This window comes from Melospiza georgiana, chromosome 6, assembly GCF_028018845.1.
Source record: "Melospiza georgiana isolate bMelGeo1 chromosome 6, bMelGeo1.pri, whole genome shotgun sequence".
Taxonomy (NCBI): Eukaryota; Metazoa; Chordata; class Aves; order Passeriformes; family Passerellidae; genus Melospiza; species Melospiza georgiana.
Window position 1 is genome coordinate 35,193,034 of NC_080435.1, and position 15,172 is coordinate 35,208,205.

A 15,172-nucleotide genomic window follows, 5' to 3' on the forward strand; every position below is an offset into this window, starting at 1 on the left:
ACATACAGCTATTATTTCACTCAGACACTGGAAGCTCAGCAATTGTTTATGGCCTCAGTGAAGAATAATACCTGTCATGCAGTTTCATTGCTCTGACTTTTAACAGACCTGTTTTCAGCTTGTCTCAAACACTGAACAAGTGCACATGAGGAAGCACCAGAAAAGAACAGGTAAGATAAAAGACCAAGGACACTCACATTTCTCTCTATGTGGGTTTAAAACACCTCAGAACTGTCCTGAAGAAAATTGCTGCTAAAATTGCAAATGGTTCTTTACTTATTTGTGAGAAAACACTGAACAGTCTGCTGCTTTTGGCTGGTATAATTTTCTTCACAGTAACAAATAAGGGGCTGTGCTTTAAATCTGTGCTGGAAAGAGTGCTGATAATTGAAGGATGTTTTAGTTATTGCTGAGCAGGCCTTGCACATTGTCATGGCCTTTTCTGTTTCGTCAGCCTCAAAGAGGTTGAGGCTGAAAAATGAACTGGGAGGGGACACAAGCAGGACACTGACCCCAGCTGACCAGAGGGATATTCCTACACTGTGCAGTTTTGTGCTCAGTATTAAAGCTGGGGCAAGAAGGAAGTGGAGGAAGACACACTGGGAGCGATGGCAGTGTCTTCCCAGGTAAGGGGTACGTTTCTCCCCTTCCCTGGGACATTCTCAGAAGTTACCTCTTCACCTCCTCTGACTTGCTTACCTGGTGATGCAGAAGTCTCCAATCTGTCCCTCATCTTGCACAACCCCTCCTCAGGTTCAGGCAGACTGGCAGCATGAACACTGCTTACACTTCTTTATTCCTAAAAAGCAATAGTGTCATGCTTTTGACAAGTCTCTCACAATCCTCAAAAAAATGCAAATAAATCTAATAGCCTTCTCTTTTATGTTTCCTTATTCTAGGTTTTCTCACAGAAACAAAGAAGTGTTTCCAAATGCTATTTTTCATAAAACCAGTAAAAATTTTGGAAAGGATTCTCATTAAAATCTTAATACTTCTGACAAGTAAATGTGTTTTCTGCAGAAGTCCTAGTTCCAGCATCATGCCAAAGCAAAGAAAGCTTTCATATGCCTATTCTTTCTGAAATAGGAAAAAAAACCCAACTGGTTTGGCTGCAAATCAGCATGATTATTGTTAGTTGCACATGTTGAAGACTTTGTTTTCAATACAGTATGAAACACTATCACTGTTTTCTCATTTATTTTTTACCACATTTTCTTTCTCTTCTCAGGAGAGAAAATACTTGACACAAATAAAAACTGTTTCTTCCTCTTTAGTGCCAACAGAATTTCAACACAAGACAGGCTTCAAGTCCTCTGCGTGAGTTATCACACTTTTAGCTACCAGAAACCTCTGAAACAGTTTAAAATATCAATTGGTATTTTGCTATATATGGATTTTTTACACTTCTAAAGCCACCTGACTTGCTTAGTTAACAAGGTTACTTTTCTACTCTGGATACTGGCCCTGAATGTTGAAGATCTAACATAATACTCTGCCTCCACGTAACAGACCTTTACCCTCAGTTTACTTTTGTTCAGTTATTGTAAAAATAAATAGTGAAATACTTTTTGGGCCTGTAATCCCATGTCAACCCCTGCCAAAGCTAGCCACCATCATTAAAAAATATTGCCACAATTTAGACCGCATGAGGTGACAGCAGAAAAAAAGACAGTAACAGCTCAAATAGAAAAAGTATAAATGAAAGAGACATTAAATAGCATTCAGTGCTTCCAGATGATGCACGAAACAGGCTGTAATGATGTGCCACAAAGTAGAAGTTGATGCTTTGAAATTATTAGGGAAGTTACTGTTTATATAAATTAATGTCTTACCCCAGTAGTAGTTGACCACTTCCATGGGGAACTATGAAACAAGAGACAGCTATTTTTAATCTGAGACATTGCAAGCCTTTTTAAGTAGTGGACAGCACTCCTGCTCTGCCTGAAGTAGTGTGTATCTGTATCTTCACAGATGCCACGAGTTGTAGCTGAAGAACAGTTTTCTCAGTCAAATATTATCCATTCAGGAACATACTAACATATATTTTACTTAGGAAACCTAACATACTGAATCAGCAAACTTCCATGCTTGAGCTTCTTCCATGAATCAAAGATGACAAACAAAGCCCTATCTTTTCCTTAATTTACACACAGCAACAAATAAGTCTGATAAGTTATGGAAGTTGTAGCATAAATGTATAAAATGACATGGTGAAATTGATCTACAAGAATGTTCAAAAATGAACTGAACATTTTGTTCAATCTACACCAAAATGCTGTCCAGATCAAATTAGCTTCTGATCCACTGGAGATCTATTTCTTTTACCAAGAGGTTCGTACAGGTTGGGCATTGGGGATGTATGGTATTCAACATCTATGGATAACATGAATTCAAGCAAAACTTACCTAGTAACTAGAGTAATTGAACAGTTGCCAGTACTTGTCAACAAGAAATTTTTGAGATTACAATCACAGGGATCACATTTAAGCCTGAAAAGAGAGATGGCAGCAAAAGCAGTTTGTATTGGATATGTGCAAGTAGACCTCACTTGAATCCAAGGGATTGCTTCTCTAAGTGTAGATGAATTCTACCCTTATAGTTTTATTCTTATAGGGTAATTAAAACTGCTTGTGCTTTGATAAAAATAATTATCAATAAAATTAGATAGCCAAAAGAAGGTATTAACAACTTCAGAATAAGCATTTCATAGGAATGCAAAGTAAATTACCAGGATTCTTTTTAACCTACACAGCCTCTAGGTAGGGTGCTAACTTCAACCTCTAGCAACTATTTTTTTGGAATCTGCTTACACAGGAAATGCTTTAACCTTTAAGAAGTAGTTTCCACTACTTCTCTTTTAATTACAGTACTCTAGAGAAAATTTTTATCACTATAGCAGAAAATAATTTTTATTCAGTTTTGCTAAGATTCAATATAATTTTGCTAGAGTGAAATACAAAAACCTAACTCAAGAACAATTAATATTTTGAATAGAGAACTCAAATAATCCAAACACAGTTTTCATCACAGTACAGTATTTAATGACAAAAATCAGGGTTTCCAGTAGTGAGCTGAGAGCAGGTCCCACTTTTTTTTTTCTCTCCCCAGAATGGCACAAAATAATTTCTACATCTTTGAGAACTTCCAAGGAATTGGTTACAATAGATATCAGCAAGTATTACAATTCCGGCAAATCATGACAAAACCTACCTACCTTTAAGATCAGTTTTAAGAGCACACATTTTTGTTAATATTTCACATAATACACAACTTTTGCTAGACACAAAAGTAACCTTTTAAGACAGAGTTTGCAGTACAGCAGTCAAGTCTAACAATACATCATTTTTATTCTGTTTAGAACTTTAAAAAGATAAAGAAACTAATATTGTTACAATTTACAAATACATTCTTTCATATGAAACATTAACCTGAATCATATTATATGTTATATACATGACTAATAACACTAGGTTCTATACACTACAAGCTAAGTTCCAGAAGGAAACTGCAATGCTCTAAGATTTACCTTTGGATAAACATTTATACACCTTGATTTTTTTCCTAAAAACTACCAAACTTTGTAGTTTAATGAACAGAAAGAACAAAGTAAACAGACAAACCAACTTTTCCTTCATTCAGAAGACTTAGGTTACCTAAAGTTCCCATAGTAAATGGCTTTTGATGGTTGGATTAAAGTCCTGAGTTATGATAAAAACCATACACTTAAGTGGAAGATACAAAACAACCCATAATGCTGAAAAACTCATGTGAGACTAAAGCAATGTTTTAGTGCAGTTCAGCTCACAAGAGGTCTGGAACTTAGCAGTGCAATTATGATCTTGTCCTGTCCAGCTGATATTTATGTAAACACTCGAAAATATATGCCTTTTGATCTAAATTTAGACAGTTAATTATTTTCAGGTTTATCTGACCTGGGTTTTAGACATTTCTTCTAATTATTTGCAAGCATAGAGGACTGGCTTGATGGCATCAGCTTAGAATCTATTTCCTTCTCTCGAGAGAGACTTGTTAGCCGCAGAATATAGTTTTAAAAGAATGGAAAATATGACAAGAAGATAGCTATGTGGTCAAAAATGTTCTCCCTGACTGGCCTATAATCCATCTTAAAAAAAAACAGCCTAACATTTTGTATCTAGCAGAAGTTTAATTTCGGTTTAAAAAACAGACTTTTTCCCTGGTTAATTGCAGAAATACCCAGTCATTACAACAGCATTCAGATATTTCCAGGGCAAGCATTACTTACACACAGCTCAACAGAGTGTTCAGAACTTGTATTGTTAATGAACCTGTTCTGATTTATAACAGAAGTGGCCAAATTCCCTTTCAGTGGGTGCTAGATTTGGTAACTGTTGAGCCTGGTGCTAAATAGAGCTAAATGATCCTATGGTACTACACAGATGACCCATTCTCTCATCTCCCCGTGTGAAATTAAATAAAAAGCTTCATACAAAACTGTTTAAATTACAGGGAAAAAAAACCCAAAACCCAAACAGATGTTAAGTTTGAATGCAGTCAGCTAACTAGACAGTGTCCTTAGTTCAAATGAGAATACTTTCCTAAAGGCAAGCATCTTTTTATGAAATGGGCATTTCCATGAAATTTTCAGTTACTTCAGGTTGCAGTAAGTAAAATATTCTCAATTACTACAGTAGCTTTTATCTCTCTTACAAGCACTGCTCTGAGGATTTTAGACTGTTGTGTCATTAATAATGCAAAAATCATATTCTACAATGAATACAGTACATTCATATAATGCCAGCTTTTCTCTGGTAAGATGAGGGTGAACATGAAGAGCAGGCATTTTCAGAAGATGAAGGCTGTACCTCCTGCAAGGATTTATTTTCTAGCTTACTGGTTTAAGAAAAGAAAAAAATCAACATATTTTTCTCTTTTCACTCTTGTAGCAGATTAGACCATCTTAAAAATGTTAAGGAAACAGCTGTGAAGGAAAAAGGTAGCCTACTTATTTTTGTAAGAGAAACACAGTGCATATATTGCATATAATGAATGCAGATGAAGTAGAGTCATCCTTCCAGTGACAACATATTGAAAGCTGAGACTCAAACTAGAAGTTGATTCTAATGTACCAAGACATGCTTATTTGAAAGCCTCTATATTAAAAAATCAGACAACTTGCTAACAGAGAAGGCATTAAAATCAGACACATTTCTGAAGTGTTCCAAAAACTGGAGAATTTATGAAAAACAGATGTCTTGAAAATAGTGCGCTCTCATCTTCCCAGGCCTTTGCATTCTCATTTTCATGGGCCTTTAGCCACACAATCACGGGTAAACGGAAACGCTATTTTATATCAAGATTGCTGAATTGTAGATTGTGTTTGAGGCACAGCTATGTGCGTATAGATGTACAAATTACTTTTTTCCTCTATTTTGAAACCTCAAGCATACATTCTCTAGGTTTCAGCATACTATTCAAATAATCAATCTGAAAGTGAAAATAGCAACATGTAAAATGCTGATATGAATGAAATTCAGATATGCACTTCTGAATGCTGGTGCACATGCACATCCTACATTAGAAGAAACAATTTTTTTCTTTTTCCCAGGACAAAGCAGTTTGTCCTCCATTATAGCTACAACCCCAGATGTTTAATTCTAATGTTCATTCACATTCTGCTGATGCTACATTAAATGAAGAAAATTATACCCCTTCTTTGGATTTTATCTCCACACACATGTCCACAATCAGTTCAATCTTTCTTTTTATACAACCATGGAAGAATATTACTATTTTAATCCTGATCAGCTTGTCATTTGGTCCTTTTCCAATGTCTGCTTTCACTCCTGTAACAACTGAAACACAGGTAGAAAGTACTGCAGGACTGTGTAGCAATATTAAAAAAGAGGAACAGAAGGAAGTCAGAAAAGTAGAAACGCAACACTTTTTCCTGCACAGAAACTGAAAGAATGCATCTCCACTGAACGGGAAGGAAAAAGCACACAGAAGACTGAATCTCCTGTAAAAGTTGCTGATTGTAGCCTTTTCAGCTTCTCTTGAGAAGATTTCAACTTTGGGCAGTATCTCAGCATTTGTGCTTCATGGCAAGCTGAAAAAGGAATAAAAAAATTAATTAAAGAGATATCGCCGAGAACGAGAGCTGTATCAATCTAATGTGGCTAGTGTGGATAAGAGGAGTTTGTAACACAAATTCTTCAAAAGATGCCTGAAATCCATTAACTTCTTTGCATAGAGCTATACAGTCATTCCCCTTCCTGGGACACACAGGCAAAGCCTCTCTCTGCCATGCTGAGAAGGCAGGATTTATCTGCTTTCCCAGCTGTGTTTCCCTATGCTCCATTATTTTGCTGTCTGAGAGGAAGGCTAGAGCAAGACACCAGAAACAAAGACATGCTTAGAAGAATAGTAATTTTGACCCAGTGATTTTGATTATTAACAACAATCAGAAATTCCAGACAAGTAATTTAAAACACATATTCAGGAGCTCTGCCACTACAAAATGATGAAAAATAAAGGACTGATTGCCTTTCCACCTCTGTGATTACCAATTATTTCCATTTCAAATAATTCAAAAATGCACTTAACTGGGAATGAGAGGGAGAAGAAAGAGATGAAGCGACTTAAAACCTGTAAAAAATGCGTAGACAAACGCCCTTTGCAAACCAGGCAGAGAGCTTAGGGTTAGGTTCCATATAATAAAAAATTGATATCTGTAGATAATAGCATGCTAACAAAACTGAGATGAGTGAGCTGTCTGGGAAATCACGTAGAAATCAGAACTAGTAGCAGCAGTTAAAATTCACTCATTTGCTAATGGTGAAATGATAACCAATAAATGACTCAAACTAAACTGTCATAAACCTTTGATACTCAAGGATATGGTTACAAATACGCTTTTAAAAGAAATTAATATTTGTAGTGATATACTAGAATTGCATTTAAGCACTAAAGAACTTAAACCAACACTCTCCTTTCTTTCCTCAAACAGAATTGTTTTTTAAATGTGGCAGGCAACTCTGAGAAGTTTTTCTTTTACATAATTTATAACTTTGAGATCCTGAGCAGTCATCAACAAATGGAAGGGATTTTTTAGAGGCAAAGAAGGTGAAGAAGGTGTCACGAAGAGGATTCAATACCCACCCTGAGCTAAGTTCAAGCCTTTATACAACAAAGTATAGATACATGCTTTCATTCAACAAACTATGACAGCCAAATGTCTGACTTTATCCTGCTGAAATCTTACCTTATGTGCAGTTTCTGCAAACTGCTGAGCACTGTTTTTCAGCTCCTCTGTCTTTTCTTCCGCCCGACCTAGCCTTTCACCACGCTCATTCAAGGCCTGACTTGCCTTCTGTACTGCGCTCGTCACACTGTCTGCTGCTGAATGGAGTATGCTGTTTCCTGCAACACCAAGAAGCCATTAGAGTACTCAGTAATAAATACAATTAATTGAATTTATAACGTTCTAGAGCTGGTTTGCCATTTGGACTGGTCTCACTTCACTATAATCTCTTGAGGTGTTTGTAGAGAACAATGAAATCTCTCCTGAGCCTCCTTGAGACTAAACAAGCCCAGCTCCCTCAGCTGTTCCTCGAAAGACAAGTTCCCAGGACCTCTCAGAGCCTTGTTGCCCTTCACTGGACACACTCCAGTACTTCAATGCCATTTTTAAAGTGAGGGGCCCAAAACTGAACGTGGCACTCGAGGTGTGGCCTCACCAGCGCCGAGTGCAGAGCGATGGTCACCGCCCTGCTCCTGCTGGCCACGCCATTGCTGATACAGGCCGGGATGCCCCTGGCCTTCTTGGCCACCTGGGCCCAGCCCTGGCTCACACTGAGCCTGCTGCTGACCTGCACCCCAGGCCCCTTTCTGCGGGACGGCCACTCTGCCCAGCCTGCAGCACTGCCTGCGATTGCTGCAGGCAAGAGCAGGAGCTGGCACTTGGCCTTAGTGAGCCCCATGCTGCTGTCCTTAGCCCACTGCTGAGTCTGTCCAGATCCCTCTGCAGAGCCTTCCTTCCCTCCAGAGATCAACACTCCCACCCATCTTGGTATCACTGTAAATCTACTGAGGGTGCCCTCAATCCCCACATCCAGATCATCAATAAAGATGTTAACCAGAATTGGCACCAAAAGGGAGCCCTGGAGAACACTGCTAGTGATGGGGCACCAACTGGATTTAGTTCCATTCACCACAACTCTGTGGGCCTGGACATCCACCCACATTTTTATCCATCAAAGAGTCCACCCATCTAAGCTGCAAGCAGCCAGCTGATCAAGAAGGATGCTGTGGTAGATGGTGTCAAGCACTTTACTGAGTCTAGATAAACAACATCCACAGCTTTCCCCTCATCTACTGAACAGGTCACTTTGTCATAGACAGACATCAGCAGAGTCAAGCAGAACCTTCCTCTCATAATCCATGTTGGCCAGGCTTGATACCCTGGTAGTCCTGGCTGTTTCATTTTCTCAACAGTGTTAAAACCAAATATATAATGCTCTTAAATGAGTTATTGTGGTAAAGGTATGAAACAGTCAAAGCGAGCACTACAGCACATCTGCTGTTAAACTCTGTTGTTCTTACCAGCATACAAGGACAAGTGAAAATAGACAAAAACACACTGACTGCTTTTCTCATTAATCTGAGGAAGTGTACCTACTTCAAAAATATTCTCGGGTTAAAAAATCAAATCCAAACATCAATTTAAAGGGCTACTTTGCTACTAGTTTATTGTAGTTTAGCCCCAGCCAGCAACCAAGCACCACACAGCCCCTTGCTCACTCTCCCACCAGCAGGACTGGGGAGAGAATTAGAAAGGTAAAAATCAGAAAACTGATGGGGTGAGATACAGACAGTTTAATAGAGAAGGCAAAAGCTAAGCACTAAAATAAAGTAAAACAAGGAATTAATTCACTCCTTCCCATGGGCAGGCAGGGGTCCAGCCATCTCCAGGAGAGCAGGCACACAGAAACAGTTCCTCATGAAAACAAACGTGATTACCCCAAACTTCCTCCCCTTCCTCCTTCTTCCTCTCACTTTATGCACTGAGCATGATGTCATATGGTCTGGAATATCCCTTTGGTCAGCTGTCCAAGCTGTGTCTCCTCCTACCAACCTCCCATGCAGGCCAAACTTCCTTGCCAGCATGGCCAGAACAAAAAGTAGAAAAGGCCTTGGTTCTGTGCAAGCCCAGCTCAGCAATAACAAAAAACATCTCCATATTATCAACCCCATGTTCAGCACAAATCTATCACATTGCACTGTACCAACCACTGAGAAAAAAATCAACACAGCTGAAACTAGCACACAGTTTCATTAGAAAAAAGAACAAACAATCCTTTCAGACTCAGTTTTCAAATGATAATCCTTTCCTTAGAAAGGACAAACAAACAATGAATAGTGAAGCTAAAGGCTGCCCTGAGTAGCCTGTGAAGCATGGTACAAGCTGCATATGCAGGAATTCCTGAGATAAAGAAAACTGCCTTGCAATTTTAAGCTAAAACTCAACTAGTATTAAACTATGGGGGTGAGGGAGAGACTTAAGAACCTACACAAAGTGACTCACAGATGAGTCAATATAAGTAACAGCCATAAAAGAACATCCTGGCCTCCTAAATACCAATATTGTCACATTTTGCACATCAGGAGTTAAAAAAAAAAAAAAAAAAAAAAAAAAAAAAAAAAAAAAAAAGTAGATGTGGAACTGCTACAGGTTTGGGTTTTTTTTCTATTGTTGCATTTAGAAAAGGAATATAATACTGGCATGCTTGTTGAAGAGATTAATATCTAACAATATTGTGAGCTGGAACTTTGCAGATACAGAATAATCTTTTGAAGTGATCTCCTTTCAGACACTGAGGAGTTTGATTGTAAAACCAAACAACTTCACATCCTGCACACTTTCTTACTTTGAAACTTTTCAGTCAATTGCTATTTTGTTCATAATTTTTTAAAGGAGGTTATTATTTTGGCTTCTGTTCAGGCAGCTTTTCAAATAAACACATGTACTGAGCAACACTGCACTGGAAATAGTTTTCCTTTTTTGGTGGTGTGATCTAATGGCTTTGGCCTCTTGTATCGTGTTAGTTCTCTAGGACAAGAGTTTTAAAAGCTCCCAACACTGAATTAAATCAGTTTTTTACAAGATCACAAAGCCTCTGCTGAATTCAAGGAAAGTAGGCTACATGGACAAACTTATAAAACTAAGCATCTTCTGAAGTTTTAAAATGTGTTGGGGAGCAGACTAACATATTGCTGACCTTCTATCATGTCAATAGGTAACTACAGAACAAAAATATTTTTCATTTTCTATAGTCCTAAAAATATTCCTTATTTTCTATACTCCTACTGTTTGTAGATTTGTGGCCAAAGATTGGTATCTATTACTCCACGTTATTTTCAGCACAGAAGAATGAACTTGAAAGTTTGGCACAGTGACAGTAACTATTTTTCCCTCTAGCTAACACAATATTGTGTTCCCTCCAGGTAAGATCTGCTGTATTTTCTCACAGGCAGTGACTTGCAGAGAAGCTGCTATTCTGAGACTGTTCCTAAGAACTACTTCTGGAGTATCCTTACCAATGGAATGTCAGTAAAACAATAAAAAAAATCTGCGCTCATCTATGAGCCACTCAGAAACCCACATGTCAATAGACTATGGAATTTCATCAGTGTATTTCTAGAGCATGTGTAGGTGGTTGCTGGTATGACTGACTATGCCTCATCCCTGTATTAGTATCACTGCAGGAATAGCAAGCCTTGCACTGGACATATTGGAAAATCATTCATATGAATAAATAATCTACAACCTGCAAAACTTTTAAGCTGTTCTTCAGGAGGTAACTACTCTGATTCAAAATATCCTGAGAGACGTTTTCCATGCTGATGGATTCCTTTAGGATTTCATTAGTAAAGCTCCTCATACTGTCTTTCACAATATCCTTCTAGACAAAATGTCCAGCACACAGCTGGATAAAGAGAGCATATGATGGGTGAGCAACTGGCTCATGGCTCAGGTGCAAAGGGTTACAGTGAATGGGATGACACCAGGCTGCTGACCTGTCACAAGTAGGGCTCTGCAGGGCCCAGTTTTCAACATCTTCAAAAAGGACTTGGATGCAGGAATCAGATGTATACTAAGTTTTCAGATAATACTAAATTGGGAGGAGTTGTTGACACCCATCATGGCAGAGAGGCCCTGCAGAAAGACCTTGACAAATTAGAAGGCCATGCAATCACCAGCTACATGAAGTTCAACAAAGGAAGGTGCTGGATTCTGCACTTGGGATGAAGCAACCCTGGATTTATGTATAGACTGAAGAACAAGATGCTGGAGAGCAGTGCCATGGTCAATGTCAAGTTGAATCTGAGCCAGCAGTGCCCTGGAAGCCAGGAGGGCCAGGGGGCATCAGGCACAGCATCACTGGCCAGGCAAGGGAGGGGATTGTCCTGCCCTGCTCACCTCGAGTCCTGTGTGCAGTTTTCAGCACCACAACACTCAAAGGATGTAAAGCTATTGGAGGGTGTCCAAAGAAGGACTGCAAAGGTGGTGAAGGATCTAGAGCAGAAGCCATACGAGGAGTGGTTGAGGTCACCTGGCTGGTTCAGCCTGAAGGAGACTGAGGACAGAACTCACAGCAGTCTACAACTTCTCCTGAGGGGAAGAGGAGGGGCAGGCACGGACTGACCTGTTCAGTTTAGTTTGGATATTAGAAAAAGGTTTTTTACCCAAAAGGTGTTTGGGCAGTGGACAGGCTCCCCTGGGCAGTGGTCACAGCAGCAGCCTGACAGAGCTCAAGCAGCATTTGACAACACTCTCAGACACATGGTGTGACTCCTGGGGTGTCCTGTGCAGAGCCAGGTGCTGAACTTTGATAACCCTTGTAGGTCCGTATCAAGAGGCTCTTACACCCCAAGAAGTCGGCTTTAGGACTTCTATCATGCACAATGAAAAATACATCCTTTAGCCACCATGCCCAATACCTGAAAGATACAGGAATACTGTCGTAATCAAGTATGCAAAGAAACTAATTGGTCTCTAGAGATACCATTATTTAGATTGCATCATTTGTTTTATCACACATTCATAAAAGGTTCATCACATTCTTTATTAGCCATATCAAATATATTTCAGCTCAATGCAGAGATTTATCTCTAGATTAGTGATCAGACTCTACAGTGACTGATTTGCAAACACGAGTATTCATTTTTAATTACACGTGCATTAATAAAGCATTTAGCAACTACCTACTTCTGAGAAGGAAATAAATGCAGTTAGGTTTGATTATTTGTAATTAGTGTTCTTGCTATCACTGTTCATTTTCTCATTATTGTTTTCAGTAAATTTTTCTTATCTCAAGCACTAATCTTTGCCTTTTGTGCTTTCTGCTGGAGGGGGAGGGGAAGTGAATGCTGTCACAGTTTCAGTTGGAGCACTAGAGAGAGGAAAACCATTCCTAAACCACAATGCTGCTATAAAAAACAAAATACAAGACTAAAATACATTTTGCACTGATCTGATTTGAATGTTCTCTATGTTTCAAGAAAAATTCTGAAGATGTTAACAAAAATCAGTGGACAATTATGAAAATTATAAAAATGCAAGAATCAGCAGACATTTTCAATAAAATTTTTAGAGCAAAATAAATATATAGTGATACTTAACTAATATATTTTCCAAGTCTACAATACTATTTGTGGCTTTGGGGTTTTCTTGAGTGAAAGAGTATCTTTATATGTATCTTGACTAAATTATTTCCATAAACTTCTCCAAAAAAGAACCACCCCTACTTTTAGCTCAAAAACTATCATCTCGAACATATCAAATACATCTGGATGATTTCTGGTGTTTTAACTCCCATATTTAAATATATGCAAACCAGAAACACAAAAATGAAAGAAAATCAACATAGCCTGAAACACAGCAGACTATTAGCTGACAAAAAGTTGAAAGCAGCACATGAACAGAATGACTTCTGCAGACCATTGGAAATAAAATTTAATTATGTTGTGAAGATGAGGTCTTAAAAAACAAACAAAAAAACCCCCCAAAACATGACAAAATAAATTACCTGAATAACCTTAAGGGTTCAACATTTTTATTGCTTAGCAAACACAGTGTATTCTCATTTCTCAGTGTGGCTTGCAAAATCTTAGATCAAGAAAAAGCTGTATTACAAAAAAACCAACCCTTATTGTGGTTCTGCAAGGCACTAGAAAAATCTCTTCTCTGGGCAGTTAAGTAGCACAAGTTTTCCTGCTACAGTCATAAGTAAAAGGAAGTTTTATCTCTGATGCTAGTGCCTTTTTATTTTAAACAGTGATATAGGGACCATTAGAGTAAAACAAAAAAAGATTTTTTTCATTGATGAGGTATCTTGATAATTAAAATACCTCCTGCTCTCTTGAGATTTTCTTTTATTCAGTACTCCACAGCAACAATATCATGTAAATTATTCATACTTTTGAACAGCTTAACTAATTACAGAGTCAAATTCCAAGCAGTAGAATCAGAAAAATTACTTTAGCATTATCTTTGCATCATTCTGTTATAGGAATTTGTCTCTGATCATTACTCTGGTCAAAATCTTGTTAATCTTGGGGTGAGGGCAAGGTATGTGGATTATGCTGTTACTTTTACTGCATTTTCAGCAAATTTATTCTTTTTAAGCAAATATCTTCTTATAGATATATCCCAACAAATTAAAATCAGTATTAAATTACATTCCATCATGATGATTAATTTTAAATGGGGGGATTGGGCTTCTAGCCCAATAAGGGACCTCTGATCTCCAGAGGGAAGAAAATGGGAAAAACTTCATCTCTGAAGATCCAAATGTGAAAAAACTTCGTATGTAATAACTCTGAAAACCCTGCAGGAAGAAAGTCTGATTTGTTCTCTAGAAAGGATAATTTTCTTGGGGAGTATAAAATCAATAATGCCCAAAAACCTTACTGTGAAGTGACATTTACCCATTATGACAATTTTGTGTTAAAGAGGCTTACTCTGGAAAAGTTCTGGAATTCAGCAGGATCTCATATTACAGCCAACCTGACAAGAAGCAGAACGTGTAATTAAAACAAAGAACAGCAGCTATGCACCATGCAAGCTTCTGTTTGTCAATGAGCTGGCAAATTTAAATATTAATCTTAGATGCTGCTCCCCTGGGGTCACAAGTGAGAGCTGTGAGCATCGTGAACACTGAAAAAACTTGCAAGCTTTGCTGATTTTGATCAGCTGACAGGTAAAATAACTGGAAATGGGATAACTCCCATGTCAATTTTTACTGATATTGATGATATTCTATAAAGAAAAAATGTGAGGGTTTTTTTTTTGTTAAATCCTTCCAGCCATTTCTGCCATTAATAAAATGCTGTACTTACTACATTTCTTCATGACCACACACTGAAATATTCAAACAAACAAGTTTGATTCAAAAGTGGAATATTTTTTCCATAGGGAATATTCAGAATGATGTAACAGATTACATATAGAATAAGAAAATCCCCCAACCAATGACTACTATGAAAAGTTATATTTAATATTTAAAAGAAAAAAAATCTATTTTTAATGAAAACCTATAGTATAAATGATGCAAAAAGAATCAGTCACCAGCCTGGGCTAATGCTCAGTCCCTGAGCAATGTCTACCTTGGGAAAAGGTAGTTTCCCCTCCAGTTTTATTGCTGAGCATGCTGTTACATGTTATGGAGCATCTCCTTGGTCAGTTTTGGTAAGATTCCCTGTTTGTGTCCCCTCCCAGGCCATTTTATGGAGGACAAGGCAGAAGGAAGAGACCATGAAGGTCTTGACACTGTGTAAGCACACCTCACCTAAAACACTGGGGTGTTACCAACACAGTTTTGGTCACAAATATAAAATACAACACTGCACTGGCTGTTATGAAGAAAAACAAGCTCCATCACAGCCAAAACCAACAGAAAGCCGAACACACTTTTCCCTGACAAGGCACTCTAAAGTGTTAACACATCTCCTGATGCAATTTTGTTGTATTGTTTCAAATTGAATTCACCGAAGTATTGACATTTCTTTTAGAATGGGTAGGAGAGTTAGAGAGCAACATGCCCTGAAAATGAACCACAGGATTCTGTTAAACAAAGGTAGTTCCTGCAGACATTGTGTCAATACTATTGATTGAGCTTCTGCTTAAGTA

The 15,172-nt window shown here is 38.1% G+C and overlaps 1 protein-coding gene across 7 annotated transcripts in view; it reads right to left on the reverse strand.

Annotated features, from left to right (window-relative positions):
• Positions 1-3,018: 3,018 nt before the first annotated feature.
• Positions 3,019-15,172, reverse strand: part of STXBP6 (syntaxin binding protein 6) — a 97,474-nt gene continuing 85,320 nt past the window's right edge. For all 7 annotated transcript variants that reach the window (XM_058026764.1, XM_058026757.1, XM_058026761.1 and 4 more), the window contains 2 exons: positions 7,244-7,401; positions 3,019-6,088 (listed from right to left, as the gene is read on the reverse strand). In XM_058026764.1, coding sequence (XP_057882747.1) covers positions 6,065-6,088; positions 7,244-7,401 — 182 coding nt within the window. In that variant the 3' untranslated portion in view covers positions 3,019-6,064. The remainder of the gene's footprint in view (positions 6,089-7,243; positions 7,402-15,172) is intronic.